The sequence below is a fragment of the Camelus dromedarius genome, chromosome 12, assembly GCF_036321535.1.
Source record: "Camelus dromedarius isolate mCamDro1 chromosome 12, mCamDro1.pat, whole genome shotgun sequence".
In the NCBI taxonomy this organism is placed as follows: domain Eukaryota; kingdom Metazoa; phylum Chordata; class Mammalia; order Artiodactyla; family Camelidae; genus Camelus; species Camelus dromedarius.
This window is the reverse complement of record NC_087447.1, coordinates 29539440-29556299: the sequence shown is the minus strand read 5'-3', so window position 1 is coordinate 29556299 and position 16860 is coordinate 29539440. Positions and strand designations below refer to the sequence as shown.

General features: G+C 39.4%; 1 protein-coding gene across 3 annotated transcripts in view; it reads left to right on the top strand.

The window, feature by feature from the left end:
- Nucleotides 1–10344: 10344 nt before the first annotated feature.
- Nucleotides 10345–16860, top strand: part of BBOX1 (gamma-butyrobetaine hydroxylase 1) — a 54990-nt gene continuing 48474 nt past the window's right edge. The window contains exons 1-2 of one of the 3 annotated variants that reach the window (XM_031459861.2): nucleotides 10345–10493; nucleotides 15512–15768. In XM_031459861.2, the coding sequence (XP_031315721.1) occupies nucleotides 15550–15768 (219 nt within the window). In that variant the 5' untranslated portion in view covers nucleotides 10345–10493; nucleotides 15512–15549. Of the gene's footprint in view, nucleotides 10494–15435; nucleotides 15769–16860 lie in introns of those variants that run through there. The other 2 variants (XM_011000226.3, XM_011000219.3) reach the window with 2 other exon arrangements.

Genomic DNA, 16860 nt, shown 5'->3' with positions numbered 1-16860 from the left:
TCCAAAGCAACTGCCTATGTTTGTAGGTGGCGTGTCGTCGTGAAGACGCTGTAAAGGACTGCAGCATAGTTAATGCCTATGGCTTAACCACAGACTTTGACTCAATGGCAACATTGGTTTTCAGAATCAGATGAAGGAATGTATGCTGGATAGGAATTGCAGGTAATAGCATGGATTGGGTTTTTTCTTTCTGAAGCTCAAAAAAAAAAGTTTTCTCTCTCTGTTACTGGGTTTCTATACTATCTCCCTTATCCAGCATTAGATCAGCTCTATCTGGCAGTTGTGCAAAAGTCTGTTAAATAAAAATGAGAGAATGCAGTTATGCCGCTGGGAAACTCTTCTTCTTGGGCAACTTATTCGATAAGATACATTTTAAAAAGTATAAGAATAGATTTTGATTTTTTTTTGAAGTGACCTGTATTTCTGTGGCTCAAAAGTTTACTAAAACCAGGCTATATGCCAACTTCATCAACTGGTATTTTTACTTTTTCCTGAGAATGAACCTCTCTTGCTGCTAAGAACTGTCATTGGAAACCACTAGTTCTTGTTAATCACAGAGCTCTGGGTTTTATCACTGAGGCCACAGAACTCGCTGAACACACATGCCACGCAGACAAAACCATCTCAGCAGCTTTTCACTCTTGCACCAGTGTGTCCTTCCCCAACTTTGCAGAACACTCGAACTTACACTTTCTTCCAAGTGCCCCTTGAATTTCCTGGATGAAACCTCTCCTGAAGGTGATGAGACACTCCATGCACACTTGCCTCATCTTCAGTCATTGATTGTGATCAAGGAGGGAGGACTTGGGGGCAAAAATATATGGGTTTGGAAAAAATCACCCTGAAAACACTTCTGTGAGAAAAATGGTTTAAAGCAAAGCAAATCAGAAAAGTTTACTACTAAGAAAAATATAAGAAACAAAATTTAATCAGCTTCACTTAAAAAAAAGTAGCATTAGAGAGGACAGAACCTTCCCTCGCTCAGTTATGATGGGTAGACTTTGTCTAAAGGAAGAAATAATGTAGCCCATTCTGTATCCTGCATGATTTTAATCCATATAGAATGGCAAACCCAAATCCCAGAAGTCAAATGATGTAATAGACAGACTGTCACAAAATGGTCATCCTTACAGGAAAAAAAAAATTGGATTCCTGCCTGCTCCATAAAAATCAATTCCAGATGGGTTAGAGAATTAAATGTCAAAAGTAAAGATTTTAGTGGAAAATACAGGTAACTTTCTTTCTGATCTTAAGGTAGAGAGATTTTTTTTTAAAGCACAAAATGTGACAGTGTAAGTGGAGAAAATGGATAAATGTAACTATATTAAAGTTAAGACCACTTGCTAATCAGAAGACACATTAAAGGAAATGAAAATACCTGTTATTAACTAGAAGAAGATATTTTCAACATGTAGAACCAATAAAAGATTAATAACAATATATTAAGAACTTTTGGAAATCATAAGGAAAAGACAAATAATGCAATAATGAATAGTCAAAAGCATGAGCACGCACTTCGAGGTAAAGGAAACACACTTCACCAACATACATCCAGAGAAAGGTTCAGTGCCATCAGAGTTCTAGAAAATACCAATTCCAACATAGGATGCCGTTTTAGACCCTTTTGATTGGCAAAATAATAAAGGTAATTAACAATGTTTCCCAATTGCCAAGCGTTGAAAAAAATTTAGATAATAGAATTGAGGAAGAAGTACAAATTAACACTCCAAGACCAAGCCACTGCAGGCTGGTCTCCCAGAAATGTCGAAGATCAAAAATGGCTTTGGAATGTCACATGATGATAGCAGATCATGGGCCGCCAGTTCTGGGATGCTGGGGTACATGGACTTTCTGAACTAATGTACTGATTCGGCCAGAGTATTAAAAAAAAATATATCTATCTATCTATCTATCTATCTATCTATATAGATAGATAGATAGATAGATAGATAGATATCCCCAACAAAGTTGCATGAGGGGCTTCCTCTCTATGCTTGAATCCACAGATGCGTGTTAAACAACTGTGCTGTACAAAGAGCTGGCCACCCTTCATTTGATAACTATAGGAGAGCAGCTGCACTGACGAACTAGTGGTGTGAGTGCACTGGAGCGAGTGCAGGGAAATAATGAAAAATGCAAACACTCAGAGAGCTGAAAAGCAGTATATGTGGGTTAACATCCAAGACCACCTTTCCTGGGCTTTGCTTCATAAAATATAGCATATTTTAAATTCATTTTTAATTTTGGCTAGATAGTCATTTCAAGTCTAATATATTAAAGAACAACCAATATTACTCATAAGTTCTCCAGAAATAGGACTTTTAAAAAGAGAGTTTTTCAAACAAAATATGTGACTGTGTGTGTAAGCATAACTTTATGTACATCTATATAAACATCAAAAATCTGGAGCCATATTCTCCAAACTGTTACCGTGATTCTCTCTGGCAAATTAATTTGAGGAGAAGGGAGAAGGGAGAGAATTTTAGTCGTGTATTTACATAGTTTTATATTGTTTAAAATTTTATGATCATGTAAGGTTTTATAGTAAAGTGATACAGATAAAGATATTTCTTTAAATATAAAACAAAGCTCTTCATTATCCAAAATTATACAGCTCTAATCTCAATTAATGATTTCTTTTATTTCTGATATCACTGAGAGATAAAGAAATTATATATTCATGTGATATGTCACAATTCTTCTGTGCCTGGTATTTATGATTAATGTTATTTAATTCAGTAATACATCAAATATAGTAAGTTACAATCAAAAATTTTTTAAACATTATTTATTGATAGGGTAATAATAATAATCCTCATATTAATTAAGGAGGGATGAAATTTTTTAAAAGCCTCATTCTACTTGTATCTGTGACTGGGCTCATGAAGGTAACCAAGCAATGCTAATGTATTATGTAAAACAAAGGAGTTCCAGATTTCCATTTGTATTTCAGTCTCAGAGCTCTGTGTTTACCGATTTTTTTTAAAGCCATTAATGGGCCAGCTAACCCTTTTAAGTAATTTATTAGAAAAGTAAAACAACCTTTCCACTGAGTTGTGTTTAGATCTCTAGTTTATCCAGCTAAAAGCATCTCAAAATTAAAATTCACTCCTACGTTTGAAAATCAAGCACACATGTCTGGATTAGGTATTTTTAGTGGCTTTCGATACTCAAGATGATATATTCTCTGAAGTCGGAAAAAATAGAGTATTTTGAGGAATTAAAATTTGGCTAGGCAAATAATGAACCCACAAATCATTGTTTCCCAAATGTTTCATATAAACAGCATGTTAACTCTCTTTTCCCACTGTTCAAATCACACAGTGAGTAAGGAGTTACCCTCTTTAAGCCAAAAATGCCATCAGAGCCTCCTCATGAGCTAATTAGAAAAATGATCATGAAAGAAAAACAAAGCATGTTATGGAACCCTATAAAGCTAAGAACAAATAAAAAGTATTATAAATACATCTGGATGAGAAAGGAATGTGATATTTAGGATCTAGTTTCAAGGGAGCAAAAGACATTTAATACGCTTTCTGAAATAGAAGTTTGCCCACAAATTGCACACGTTGGACCAGGTTCTTGAAGGCATTTCAGTGTAGTATGTATTTTCTTCCAGTCACATTCTGAATTCATCTTCCACAGCATATTATCAAATCTTAAATCCATTTGCCCACACACAGATTTCAGTCTTTTGTTGAGGTATTCAGATAGCCTGGAGAGCACTTCATTTGTTAAATAACAAATCACAAAACAGAACTATCTGTTACTTTGTTGGAGTAAGTTGATTGCTGGCTTGCAGAAAAGATTTCTGCAGGAGACACACTCACAAGAAAACAGCAAGGAAAGTTCCCATGGGTACCCCCAGCTCTCCTACAATTTAGCGGAAGAGTAAGAGACATGCTCCATCTTTGAGATCACTTGAACTTAGAGAAGACCCCTAATTTCAAGGTGAACCTGTAAGATTCAGACCCATGTTACAGTATTGATTTGGGGACCATTTAATAATCTTAGGAAGGCATGAGTTTATCAGTTTATGTCCTCAAATCCACGGGTACCATTTATTTAGTCCCATTTCCAGCTATTTGTATTAACCTCAACCACCATCAGTGTGTTACAGTTTTCTAAATGTAAAAATTTTAGTTACAAACAGCTGCTCGTAATGCAGGTTGACCTGACTGCGTTCAATGCTGTAGGCAATCTTGCGTCTTGTGTTCAACAGGTGCTTGAAGGAATGCAATGGTTTGCATCGCTAAAACCAAATCTGCAGTACATGTCACTGAGTGTAGGGTTGGGCCCTGGAAAGAAATATTTTTAAAGAGCTCAGCTTTCCAAGACTCCTCAATTTTTCTGTCTTGTTTCTTTTTCTCTCGTTCAAGAGCAGACGCTGCTCCCCTGCTCTCATCTTCTGCCCTAAATGATCCCTGCCCTTAACTAATGAGGTGAGTAGAAGTGATAGGTAACACTTACAGATGGGTGCCTTTAAATTCCAGGCATGATTAGCCATGCTTGCTGTCCCTCTGCCGCAATGTTGGGTGACGCTCCAGGTAGTAGAGACTTCATCAGCCCTGATCCCCAAGTTCGTGGAGCAGATGCCGCAGCCCACACAGGATGGGCATGTCACATGTGTGAGAAACACCCCTCAGTTGTTTTAAGCCCCTGAACTTTTACCATTATCTAGCCATGCACCGTAGCCCACCCCATCCTCACTAATACAGAAATGAAATTGCTAGAGTGTCCCTTGATGATATCTGGTTTTTCTTTTGTTTGGAAATAGTCCAGATTCACCTTCTATGAAGTAAGATGAGAAGATGTCTAAGGTTCTTCCAAACCATAATCATACACCTACATTTACTGGTGATTTTCCTGAGCTCTGCTTTCGGTTGATGTGCATGTGGATGAATCTGTGTTTCTGTTCAGCAGCCTGTTCAGATGGGTTTTCAACACTTTGGGATGTCATCCTGGGATACTCCTTTTTGGAGATCTTTTGGAGAAAGAACTGGGTGTTTTTTTTTTTTTTTTTTGGATAGTATAAAGGAAGATTCCCAGACAAGATTTTTACTGTTTATAAGAGATTTGTTTCCCAGAGTTTGAGTTTATAGAAACAGAGCTCAGCCAAGCGACTTTTTCGGAGGAACTGGGAGGGAAAACAGAAAGCTATCTGTGGCACCGGGAAGAAGAAAGATGGCTAAAGCTAAAAAATATTGAGAAGGGTGAAAAATAGCTCATTGAGTACATGGCAACAACACTGAAACACTTCAGGAGGAAGAAGACATCCTCATGAAAAGTAAAATACCTGCTATTAGGAATTACTCAGAAAAAGCAATGCTTATACCAAGCGTATCAATAACCAGTCAACGGAATGTGTTCATGGGTAACAGCTATCTCAGCAGAAATGATTACTCATCATTAAGTTTTATTCAATTGGCCAAGCAGATGAGAGGGAGAATGCCGCTGCTGAATCTTTCACACGTCTTTATTTATCACGTGTTCACCTTAAAAACCCAATACATTCCTCGCTGAGGGTAACACATGACATGACTTAATCTCAACGATTAGTTCAAAGCCATTTTTCTCTTCACTATCCCAGGGTACAGAATATAGCTGGGAACAAAGAGCGTGAAACACAGCCTTTTCTCCCCTGGGCTCGGATAACAGACTTGTAGCCAAATGGAATTTGACCAAACTTTCTCCAATGAGTAACATTGTGTGAGCACTGTTCCCTTGGGAACTGTATGAAAATGAGATGTCTATCACAAAGGAGTCTCCAAGGAAAACCCTGAAAGAAATGGGCGTTTGTCTTGACCTACCAACAACTGCAAAAAATTACCAACACCTAAGAACAGCTTAAAGTAAAGAAAACTTGAATTTTTCCCAAAGATGATAGTAAAAAGATATGGAAATTTATTGAATGTCTATTATTCATTCTTTCAACAACATTTATTGATTGTATATAAAGGTATAAAGGGCCAAGAACTCTGCTAGATGTTTTCATACAAACTGTTATCATTTGGTCAAGAATTCCATAAAGTACAGATTGATTTATAGATGAATGGCTTACCTAAACTAAAGTCATGCAACTAACAAAGCCTCTTATCCAAGACGTATTTATTAAAGGTCTACTACATGCCAGCACTTATCTCTGCACTAGGGTGCATTATTAACATTTGGGGTGGGGGCAAGAATGGGAGTGCAAATTGAGGCTCCAGTACCAAGGGGCTAAATGTTTAAGATGATAAACAATGTTGTGCCAGATCCAGTTGTTATCAGCTCAGGAGAGCCAGCTACAGGCATGTCTTCCCGAATTCACGTTCAGTAACGTTGCATGGTAGTTGGAAACTGGCCTTGGCGGGAGCATTTACACCACAGCAAATGGCAGACACTATAAATTGGGTCACTGCTGCCATTGCTGTTGTTGTCACTGTTTCCAGAGAGCCTCTTGTTAAACATTTATGAGCACACCCCTAGTTATGACAGCTGAACCATTGAATAAAATATGTTCTACCCCCAACCTTGAAAAATATTCCTTCAAAATAACTTAGAAGGCCAAGCTTGAATTTAGAATTCCCATTTCTTGTTGTTCTACCTGAGAATGACAGAAGGGAGAGATAATCCCTAGACTCTAGCCCCCAGCCTGCAGCCTGAGGTCCGCAGCTCTCTTCACTTCTCATTCCATCTGAAGTTTCATCCTGTGCTGGGAGGAAGATCATGTGGACACTCCAGAAAACACATCTAAGCTCATCCCTCTGTACACCGCACACACATACATAGTCATCCCTTGACCACGTCTTGAGTCCGGGGGTGTACGTGCCATGGGTGCTGTACAACCTCTGTTGCCCAAGGGAGGTGAAGGGAAGGCTTACAGACCCTGGTAGTGGATGCAAGTCTTTGCAGGTCTGAAATGTCAGAGTCTGGGCTCACATAGTATCATCTAGAATGGAGGGTTGGTGCAGGCTTTGAGTGGGCCCATATTAAATCACCCATGGGGAGTGGTTCAGATGGAGGAGGGCCAAAGTAGAGCTTCCTAAAGCACAGTTTCTATGGTCTGTTCTAAGAATGATACTAAATACAGAAGTCCCAAAGCCTATGGAGCTCATGTTCCTCTAAAAGGACATATAATAGTTTAAATGTTAAATATTTAAAATAAATTATTTCCAAGATCAAATTGGTTATATTACCACCCCTCTTTTCATCCAAGTAAAATAAAATGTTAATGACTATTTGTCAACAGCTTATTATTTATTCTGAAATTACTAAGTTCTTGGAGACTGAATGACTAAAAATTCAGAGCTTGGCTATTGATTTTAGTTCACAAAATGATCACCAATATTTATTTTTCAGCAGCGTATTTGCTATCAGGACACAGAATAGCTTCCCACTCAATACAAGTGCTCTTTCTAACTCCCTGGCTGAGTCCTTTTGCAAATTCTGGACTGGGCTCCAACCTTTTGCTCTCGGGTCCTGTCACCCTGGATAACAAAAGCACTTTTGTTATTTATCTGAGAATTAGAAACTTGTGGGCACACAGAGCTGGCTATTCCACGCTCACCAGCATGCCACTGGGTTACACATATGGATAGTAATTACTTCAGTATTGACTTTAAAAAATTATTAATAGTGATTACTTTTAGGAAAAGGAATTCAGAAAAGGGGGAAGGAAGACTTTCCATGTATTATATTTCCATATTTTTCTTAATAATATGAGAGCAGTGGGATTACAGGCCATTTTGGTTTTCTTTTTTATATAGAAGTATATATAAATTATTGTCTTTCTGATAACACTAACCTATTTTCCATTTTTTTAACTTTTATGAAATTACTAAAACTTGAATGAAAAAGAACGCCGCTCTCGGTCGACTGTACAGGAAGTATCCTTTGCAAATCTTGCTGTTTTTCCTTCTTTAAAATTAGCAATGGTATAAGCACAGAATCTTTCCAGAGGTACCAGATTTCACCGAAGCTAAATAGTTCTGCCACTTATAATATTTTCTTAAGCCCAAGACAACCCCTGAGCATCGCCAGATGCTAAATATAGTACAAGTATGTTGTCACTGGAGTCACCAGGCTCCAATGGCTTCCTCCTTTGGAAATACCACCCACCTTCAGATCTCTGAGTGAGATCTTGCTCTGCCTCATCGAATTCTACTGCTCCAACAAGACTGAAGAAGTCTTTCAGGCCATCCAGGGCATCTCATCCGTGCATGCTCGCTGAAACGAGGGCACCATCATTCATTATACTTCTGTTTCAAATGAAAACTGAGTTTCTATGTTTTTCTAATGCCTAATGCATGGGCTGTCCTTAAAATTCCATTAGCTGGACTTAACAGGAAATTAATTTTTAAAATGAACTTTTCTTAAATCTAAAACTAAAAAAAAAAACCCAAAAAAACACCTGGGCAAAGTGTCAACTTTTCTGGCCCTGGCACCAATGCCATGTCTTGCACGTTTTGTGATCTTCTGTAGTGCATGAACCTCTCTAAGCTGATTTTCTCCATCTGAAATCCAGAATACTGGTCGTGTTTACACTTCCAGGATGGTACACTGAGAGGCCATATGCGAAAGCAAGCTGGGAACTGTGAAGGATTCACACCGATAGGAGAGAGAACCTCAGGGAAACACTTGTATATATTTTTTTCAGTCTTAAAGAGGCTTCTCACAGGTGAGAGTAGGATTTGTTTGTTTGTCTGTTGTTTGTTTTCCACGCAGGAATTCATTCTTTATGTGCAGGTTTTTAAACTTTAACTCTTGTTAGGTTTGTTTGTTGTTGTTTTGTTTGTTTTTACTCCTTGATTATGCTCTCCATGCAACACATTTTTTGGACAACTTTCTGAAAGCTGAACAGAATTTACCTAATTTATTCCAGTGATTGTTATTAATGCACAAAGTGTGAAATAAAAGTTAGTGGAGTGTATTTCTATTATGTCATCTGGATGTTTAAAATATAATTAACTGGTTGCTTCTGGCAGACCTAGAACCTCAGTTACTGTGAGCTGAAGATGCGGGCCACATTGCTAAGGGCACCCCCCTACACACACACACACCCTCCTCCCATACGTGGGAAACCTGACGTTATTTCTGCTCATCTCTGGGTGTCAGTAATTTAACCTGGAGACTTGAGGGGAGGAAGGAGGAAGCTGGAGGAGAAGGACCACAGATGAAGGGACACAGCTTTAATTTTTTACTGTGAAATGAGTTGCCAGAGCATCCTTGAGGGAGGGGACGCTGTAGTTCTGGAAGGCAGAGTTGTCCTGGGCAAGAAACCGTAGAGAAGGCCACAAGAGAGTGGGGCTGCATTCTCTCTCTCTCTCTCTCTTCTCTGTCTCTCTCTCTCTGCTTAGCTCTTTTGTTCCTGCCTGTCTGAGCCTAACAGCTCCTTTGGGCAAGAAGCAACAAGTTGTGGGCTGAGGCTGTTTGGGTGTCTTCCTGGGAAGGGTGGTGTTTGGGGGGAGGAGGGCAGAGGCTCATGTGCCTCTTTCCTGGACTTAGTGGCCACCTTCAGGCATTCTTTTAATGGAGCCTGGACCCTCTGTGGAACTGGGACTTGAGACATGCCCACCAGCTCTCCCCCTGCATTGGGCAGTCTCCGGCTGAATGCCTGGCAGCCAGGCTCTGAGTCCCTGGCATGCTCCCCTTTCTGGCCTTTTCCTTTTGTTGCCCTAAGGGCTGTGAATCAAGTCACTGGGCAACCAGGTTCCTTCATGTGTTCTGGCCGCTACTGTTCACTCCAGCCAAAGAGGCAGAGAACAGAGGACAGCAGGCTCCGGAGAACTCTTCCCAACCTTCCACCAGCCCCTGAGAACTGCTCAAGCTCCCTCCAAAGAGTCTCATATGGAATATTCTATGCGCATGGAGATACCACCGCACCTTTGCTCAGGTGGGAGCTGGTAGCTCCTCCCTGTGACACGTGCATCTCAATGTCTTTTCTCCAAGAGAGTTTTGCAACAATAAAGCAGGACAGGAGTGAAGAGTTCCTTCACCTGCTTCTGTTGCTGCTACTGGCTCAGGGGCAGGAGATGAGACCGCTCTCCTTTTGTCAGGAAAGCTTCTAACTAAGGTGATGCCTTGAGCTCAGTCCTGGAGTTTTGCAGTTTCAAGCACTAGAAAGAGTTAAAGTATTTTCTCTTTGTAACTGCTTCTCCTTTAGGCCATAAAAGCTCTTTACCTTTCTTCTCTTTCCTTTTTTTTTTTTTTTTTTTTTTTTTAAACCTCCAAGCTCCCCTCAGCAGTTGCTACACCTTCAGATTGGGACATCCTCCCTCATTTGCAAACCTCAGCTGTGTCTGGGGGCAGAGCAGTGGAGCTGCCAGGAGCAGGCAGAAAAGCTTCCAAATAGAAGCACTGCATCAGACAGAAGGAAACAGGGGACAGAGCCATCTGGGAGGTGACGGATACCAGGAGGCTCCTGCCCAAAGGACGCTGAAGATCAAAGCTGACGTTTCCCTTTCCTTGGTAAATTCTGCACGGTTTGGCGCCTAATGCACATCTGAGAACAGGTATGATTGAGCTCAACTTGCCCGTATGTGAACAGCTTGTGGATTCGAGTCAATGTATTGGGGGCAGAGGGAACATCCAATTGGAAATCCAGTCACATGTGTCTCACAGCCATGTGGGCTGAGATGGGGATGGTTCCTCAGGCATTTGGAAGAGGCTTGGTTTTGGAATCCTGTGGATCTGATTGCTTCTTGGCATCTTCCCTTTCCCAATTATGTTTGGCTTTGTCTAGTAGTCAAATTACTTTGCAGTCCCTAAGCTGAACCAGAAAGCAGACAGAGGGGACAGAGAGGATACTGTCTAAAAGGAAGACTGGATGGTGGGGGAGGGAGGGTTCCAGCTAGATTTTGGAAACATTCACTAAACCACCCGCAATCCAAACTAAAGAAAGTGACCACGTATTATACCTGGGCCCTTTGTTAAGCCCCAAAATTGAATGTAGCTTGCTTTTTTAGAATCTTGGTCGATTAAGACTATTATACCTCCTTTCCATTGTTTTGCTCCCTGAGTATACTTCAAAAAGACAAATGTTAGGTATTTTGGATTGATTTTATTTAAAGACATAGGACTTATAATAAATATAGGTTCTGGTTCAAAGATTTAGAAACTTTAAAACCTAGACCCAGGACTCTGTTTTCCATCGGTAAATAAATGCCTTGATAATGTGAATTTCGATCTGAATGTCTTAATTCCACCAGAGAGAAGCTGCAATTTTCCTTTTTTTAATTTAGGAAGGAAGCATATGCACAAAATGTGAGGCTTTAAACAAGCAAACATGCAGAAGAGCAAACCTCTACTCAAGAGCAGGGACTCGTTTTGCTAATGGCTTCATAGAATTCATTATTCCCATGAGAGTATATTCATGAATTATTAAGTAACTCAGCCACTTATTAAGCCAAGTTAGGAAAAAAAAAAAACCCTAAAAGTTGAAGGGGCTTATATAGCAAGTGTAATGAGTAGAGTGTGTATATATTCAAACCATATTAAGGTTCAGACACTAGAAATGCAGTCTGGTCAACCTCTACCTTACCAAGTGGAAATTAATTGAGTTTTATGATTTAAAGGTTGATATATAAAAGAATAATAATATTTTAAGCCTTTATGGTGTAATGTCTGGAAAACTTCTTCCTATCCTCTCCTTTCAATGATGAAATGTCGGATGGTGAGATCAACTAACAACCAGCAATCTTGAGATTCAGCTACTATTTTAATAATACCTTTTTGGTAAATTGAAGTTATTGCCTGGAAAATTATTCAGCCATTAGATTCTCCATGAGGTAGTCCTGTATAGTGGTCAAGATTTCTGTTTCCTCTGTTTTCGAGTTGGTTTCTTCACCCCTTGAAGCACAAGATCATCTGTGAAATGGAAGTGATGGCACATATCTCAGTGTTTTCTCGAGGATTAAACAAGGTTTACGCACTAGAAAGCCTCCGTCGAGCAGCTAGAACACGAAAAGTGCTAAATGCACGGTTTTGTACATACACCTCACGCACACACCATACAATTTGCATTTTGTACCCTAGTACCTGAAAGCAGGAGGTCAAACATGGAGACTCCTGCTATGTGACAGCAGGTCTGATGACTCACCTAAGCAAGAGAAGATGGACTTCAACAGATACTGACATTGATAACATGAGTCCACTCTGTCTTGTCTTATGTTACCAAAAAAAAACCCCAAAAAACAGTCAAAAAATGATAGCCTTTTATTTTGGCGGGTGAGTAATCTAGTAGATGATTTAGCCTTCTCGGGTATATTATTAACCTTCATCAATTTTAATCTTATAAATGGTAAGACATTTCTACATCAACTTCCTGAGAATCCTACCCAAAATCTGTGGTTCAAGTTAGTCGTAATTAGGGTTTGAGACATTTTTACACTCTCTTGTATGAGACCTTGAAGGTGTTCACCGTGCATGCGTATCCTGGACTGGCAAAGCTGGGTCTGGGGCACCCTCTGCCACCAGCCGGCAGTATGTGCTTGGACAAGTCACAGCCAGCATCGCTGGGCTTCCATTTCCCTTGTGTAACCAGTGAGGCCACTGCACCCAGTGATACTGACGGTGGTTTCTTTCTGGCTCTGAGCGTTCTCATCCCAAGTTTCTCTTTTCTCCAACATCAGCACATAAACTAACTTTCAGGGCCACTTTCTTGATTTTCCAAACCAGCTGGCAAAAACTGAGTTTATAAGCTTTTAAAGAAGACAAAGATCACTCCCATGGCTGAAGTGATCGTCTCTAAAACAAACAATTTAGTTGTGCAGAATAGGAATCCCAAACAAACTTCCATAACTCTGAAGGGGAAAAATAATGTAAGTGAACTAGGAAGGAAAACACCACCACCAATATATACATACACACACGCACACACGCACACACACACCCCGCCCCAAGTGGTGGGATGAAATTAAGAGAAATTTATCCCATTAAATAGGAATCCTTCCCACCGAACCCAAGATCTATTTTTCAAGAAGTAAAACAGGTAGAACTACTTCCTTCCACCAAAACCAATTAAATATTTCATAAGCTAAATTATAACTGTGAATAATAAGCAAAATAATTAAGAGGGAAATAAATAAACATTTTTATCTTATAAAGACCTCTTTAATTCAGCAAAAAGTTCCCACCGAGAGAAAAAAAAGAGCGAGCTAGGAGTATCAACTTTTTTCTTTTTTTTTTTTCTTTTCTTCAGAAGAACTCAATAGTTTATCAAATAACTAAATGGTCATCATGCTTCAATGGGGCTCATTTTTAACAAGTCTAATTGAAAACCAGATTTCAACAGATCACACTCACATCCAAGCCGATGAATTTTCAGAAAGAATTTGTTTTCAAATACTGATGACCCTTGATGAGTTTTTCTCTTTTGAAATTTTCATCCCATTTGCCCCAACACAGCATTAAATAAATGAAGAAAAGTTAAAGAGGGAAACTATTTTCCCATTACTTCCTGCTTTTGTTTGGACTACCATTCACATTTGTCATAAAGTTGAGAAAGGGATTATGAAGTATAGAAATAACCCGCCCAGCTCCTTCCTAGATACCCAAACAATTTAACGCCAGCCACACTCAGGTCTTTCCAGTTCTTCCACACCCTCCCGGTGCCTCGGGCAGCCACCATCAGCCACCCTCCTGACAAGGCCACCCGTCTTGGGATACCCTCCTCAGAGCACCCATTTGGCCCCTGGGCTGGGGGAAGAATGAATGAATGAACGTTACTGACAATGAGTTGACTATAGAATATACACCAACGCAAGTGCAAGTTTAATGATAAAAATAAATAAGAAGGAGTTTTTTTCCTCTTAATTGTCTTACTCCTTTGGAGAACTGAAAATGGTAACATCTCTATTCTGATATTCTCCAGCCTCTTTCTCCTGCTGCTTATTTGGGTAATTACAATAGATTTTTCACTGGACAGTGATGTTCCCGTTAATCTGGGATAATAGAACCAGATCTTTAAACAGCATATGATGCATAAGGATAAAAAGAGGAAATACAGTAAATTTTTATCTTACTTACAGGTTGGCAAATATTTTCTGTGAAAGGGCAGTGTGTTTTTTCAGCTTTGCAGGCTGTATACATTCTCTGTTGCATAGTCTTATTTTTTTTTAAACTTGTAAGAATATAAAAATTGTTCTTACCCCATGAGCTGTACAAAAACAGACTATAGGTCATATCAGGCTGACAGGCAGTAGTTTGCCTGTCCTTGATCAAGTGATGTAAGTGGTGATTTTACTAGAGTAGATACAATCTTACTTAAAAATAGAAAAGAACTCTCTTTCCTCCTCACACGTAAAGCTAAAATTATCATTCAAATATATATTAAGCATCTTCTATGTGGCTGCTGCACCAGAGAATACAAAGATCACCATGAAGTTCCAGACCTCAAAAAAAAAAAAAAAAAAAGAGAGACATAATTATGAAAGTAAACAAAAAATAAGGACAGCTGGCCTCAAGTGGCATTAATAGTTGTCTGAGGGCTCCAGGTCACTTCTTAAAGATGTCTATATGAGTAAGTCTTAAAGGATGTGATCAATGCTGCTGAATGCATATTGATTCCATCTTATTTTCCTTCCTCACAAATAAAACATTGATTTCTGCAGAGCAAGCATGTACCTAGTAAACAGCTATATGTTCCAGCCTCCCTTGTAGCTAAGGTTAGAGTGTGATATAATTCTGGCCAGTGAAATATATTTGGACGTTGCTGGATGGGGAAGTGTTTAAAAATGAGGTGGACTTAGCTACCACTTGATGTTTGCCCTTTTCCCTTCTTCCTCCCTGGAATGTAGACATAGTACTGGCGGTGGAGCAGTCATTTTGTAAACATGAGGCAACAGGTAGAAGGATAAAATCTACAGGTAGCCTGGGCTTCCCATGGTTCTGTGAAATCACGTAACCAGTACCGGATAGTCATTCTGGGAGTCCTTTTTACACAAGAAAAATGAACTCCTTGCTCATTTAAGCCTCTATTTGCCAGAATATCTGGATACAGATAGGCTGGATCACGAGAAAAGTCAGTGAAAGCTCATACCAAGCAGAGGTGGCAGAATGAGCTGAGGAACTAAAATTGGAAAGTATGGAGTTTGAACAATAGAAAATTTTTGGTTTGGCTGGAGCCTGTGTACTTGGCATCAGTTAACATAGCACAGGTATGATTGTTACACTTTCAATCTGCAGAGTATTTCCCTCCCTTAAAAAAATTCCAGTGCTTTTATGCAAACATAATTATAAAAGTGCATGTGTCATTGGTTCTGAACGTATTACCTAAAATTTCTGTGAGAAAAACAAGGAATTCTTTTCGCCTGGATCCTGACTCCACGCGTTTATCTTGTTTACTTTTTAGTCACTGTGTTTCTGTTTACAGCACATGAAATACTCTCATCGGAACAAAGGTCCCAGCGTTGATAAGATAAACTGCGAACGTGAGCGAATAGCAGAACTCAGAGTCCATGTGAATCATTAAGAGGTCAGGTTTCGACCGGATCTGCCTGAGATTCCTTTTAACACTGATTTGTCATAGCAGGTGGCGGATAAGATTTAACCCCCCAAAGGACCAGCAACATGCACTGTGCCATCCAAAAGGCAGAAGCCTTGGATGGGGCTCATCTGATGAGAATCCTCTGGCAGGATGGTGCAGAGTCTCTCTACCCCGCAGTATGGCTGAGGGACAACTGCCAGTGTCCTGATTGCTACCTGGATTCTGCAAAAGCACGGAAACTTCTTGTCGAAGCTCTCGATGTGAACATTGGTATTAAAGACTTGACATTTGACAGAAAAAAGGTAATTATCTCTAAATTCTCTCTCCCTTTTTACCAATTTAAATAGAGACTAGTCTCCAATCATTTAAATAATGATTTTTTTTAATTTGATCATATATATATAAGCAGTTTGCATAGTGCTTGGTGCAAAGTAAGCGTGCTCACTACCTAGAAGCTTCTGCTGTTATTTTTAATTTTACTACTCACTTTGATAAAAATTACCATTGTTGCTCATTGTGTCTGCAGTGAGTGGCAGCCTTGAAGACACAGTTAAACTATTTCCATAATAAAAAGAATGCTTCTAGGCCTCAGTTTACTCATCTATAAAATAGGGATACTAACAAAATGTGTTTCTAAAGATGATGTGACGATTCAATGAGATATTATGAGTAAAAATGTTTAACATAGTGCCTGGCATATAGGGAGCACTAAAAACCTTGTGCTAATTAATATTTTTTAAATCAAATTAGTGAGTAGAGGTGCAAAGCTTTTTCTGGGATTCTTAAAAGCGTAGCCCTCAAAACCACAAACTAGATGTGGCCACCACCATGTTTCAGTCCTCCAGATTTGCTGGGAGCATTATCAGAAGAGCCAGTGTGACCAGCAAGGTCAATCTCTCCCACTCCTGTCTTCATCTCGACTCAAGGGCTTTATTCCCGGGTTCACGGCTTGCTAGCTGTGGGACCTTAGAAATGTTATTTACTCTTCCTTTCCTCACCCCAAAAATGTGAATATTAGTAGTGCCTTCTCCCTTGAGTTGTAAGAGGACTGAGTTATGTTTATAGTACTTACTGTACTGCATACACTCAACTTGGTGTTATTCTTAATATTATATCTGCCTCACCATCATTGCTATTTCTGATACTCTCAGCAGGAATCTGAATTCATCTCTAGCTTCAAGTCATCACAGAAAGTTTGGAGACCACAGGTTTTAAGAATATAAAACAAGAACTTCAGATCTATCCTGGTTTTATTTCTTGTGTGATATTTAAGGGGTCTCAGACCTCAGTTGTATCTTCTTGGCTTTCAGTTTCCTTGTTTTCCAAAAGCTTATCCAATGCCTGTGGATACATAAATTAAAAAAAAAAAAGGTACAATGGCTAATTGGATTTCC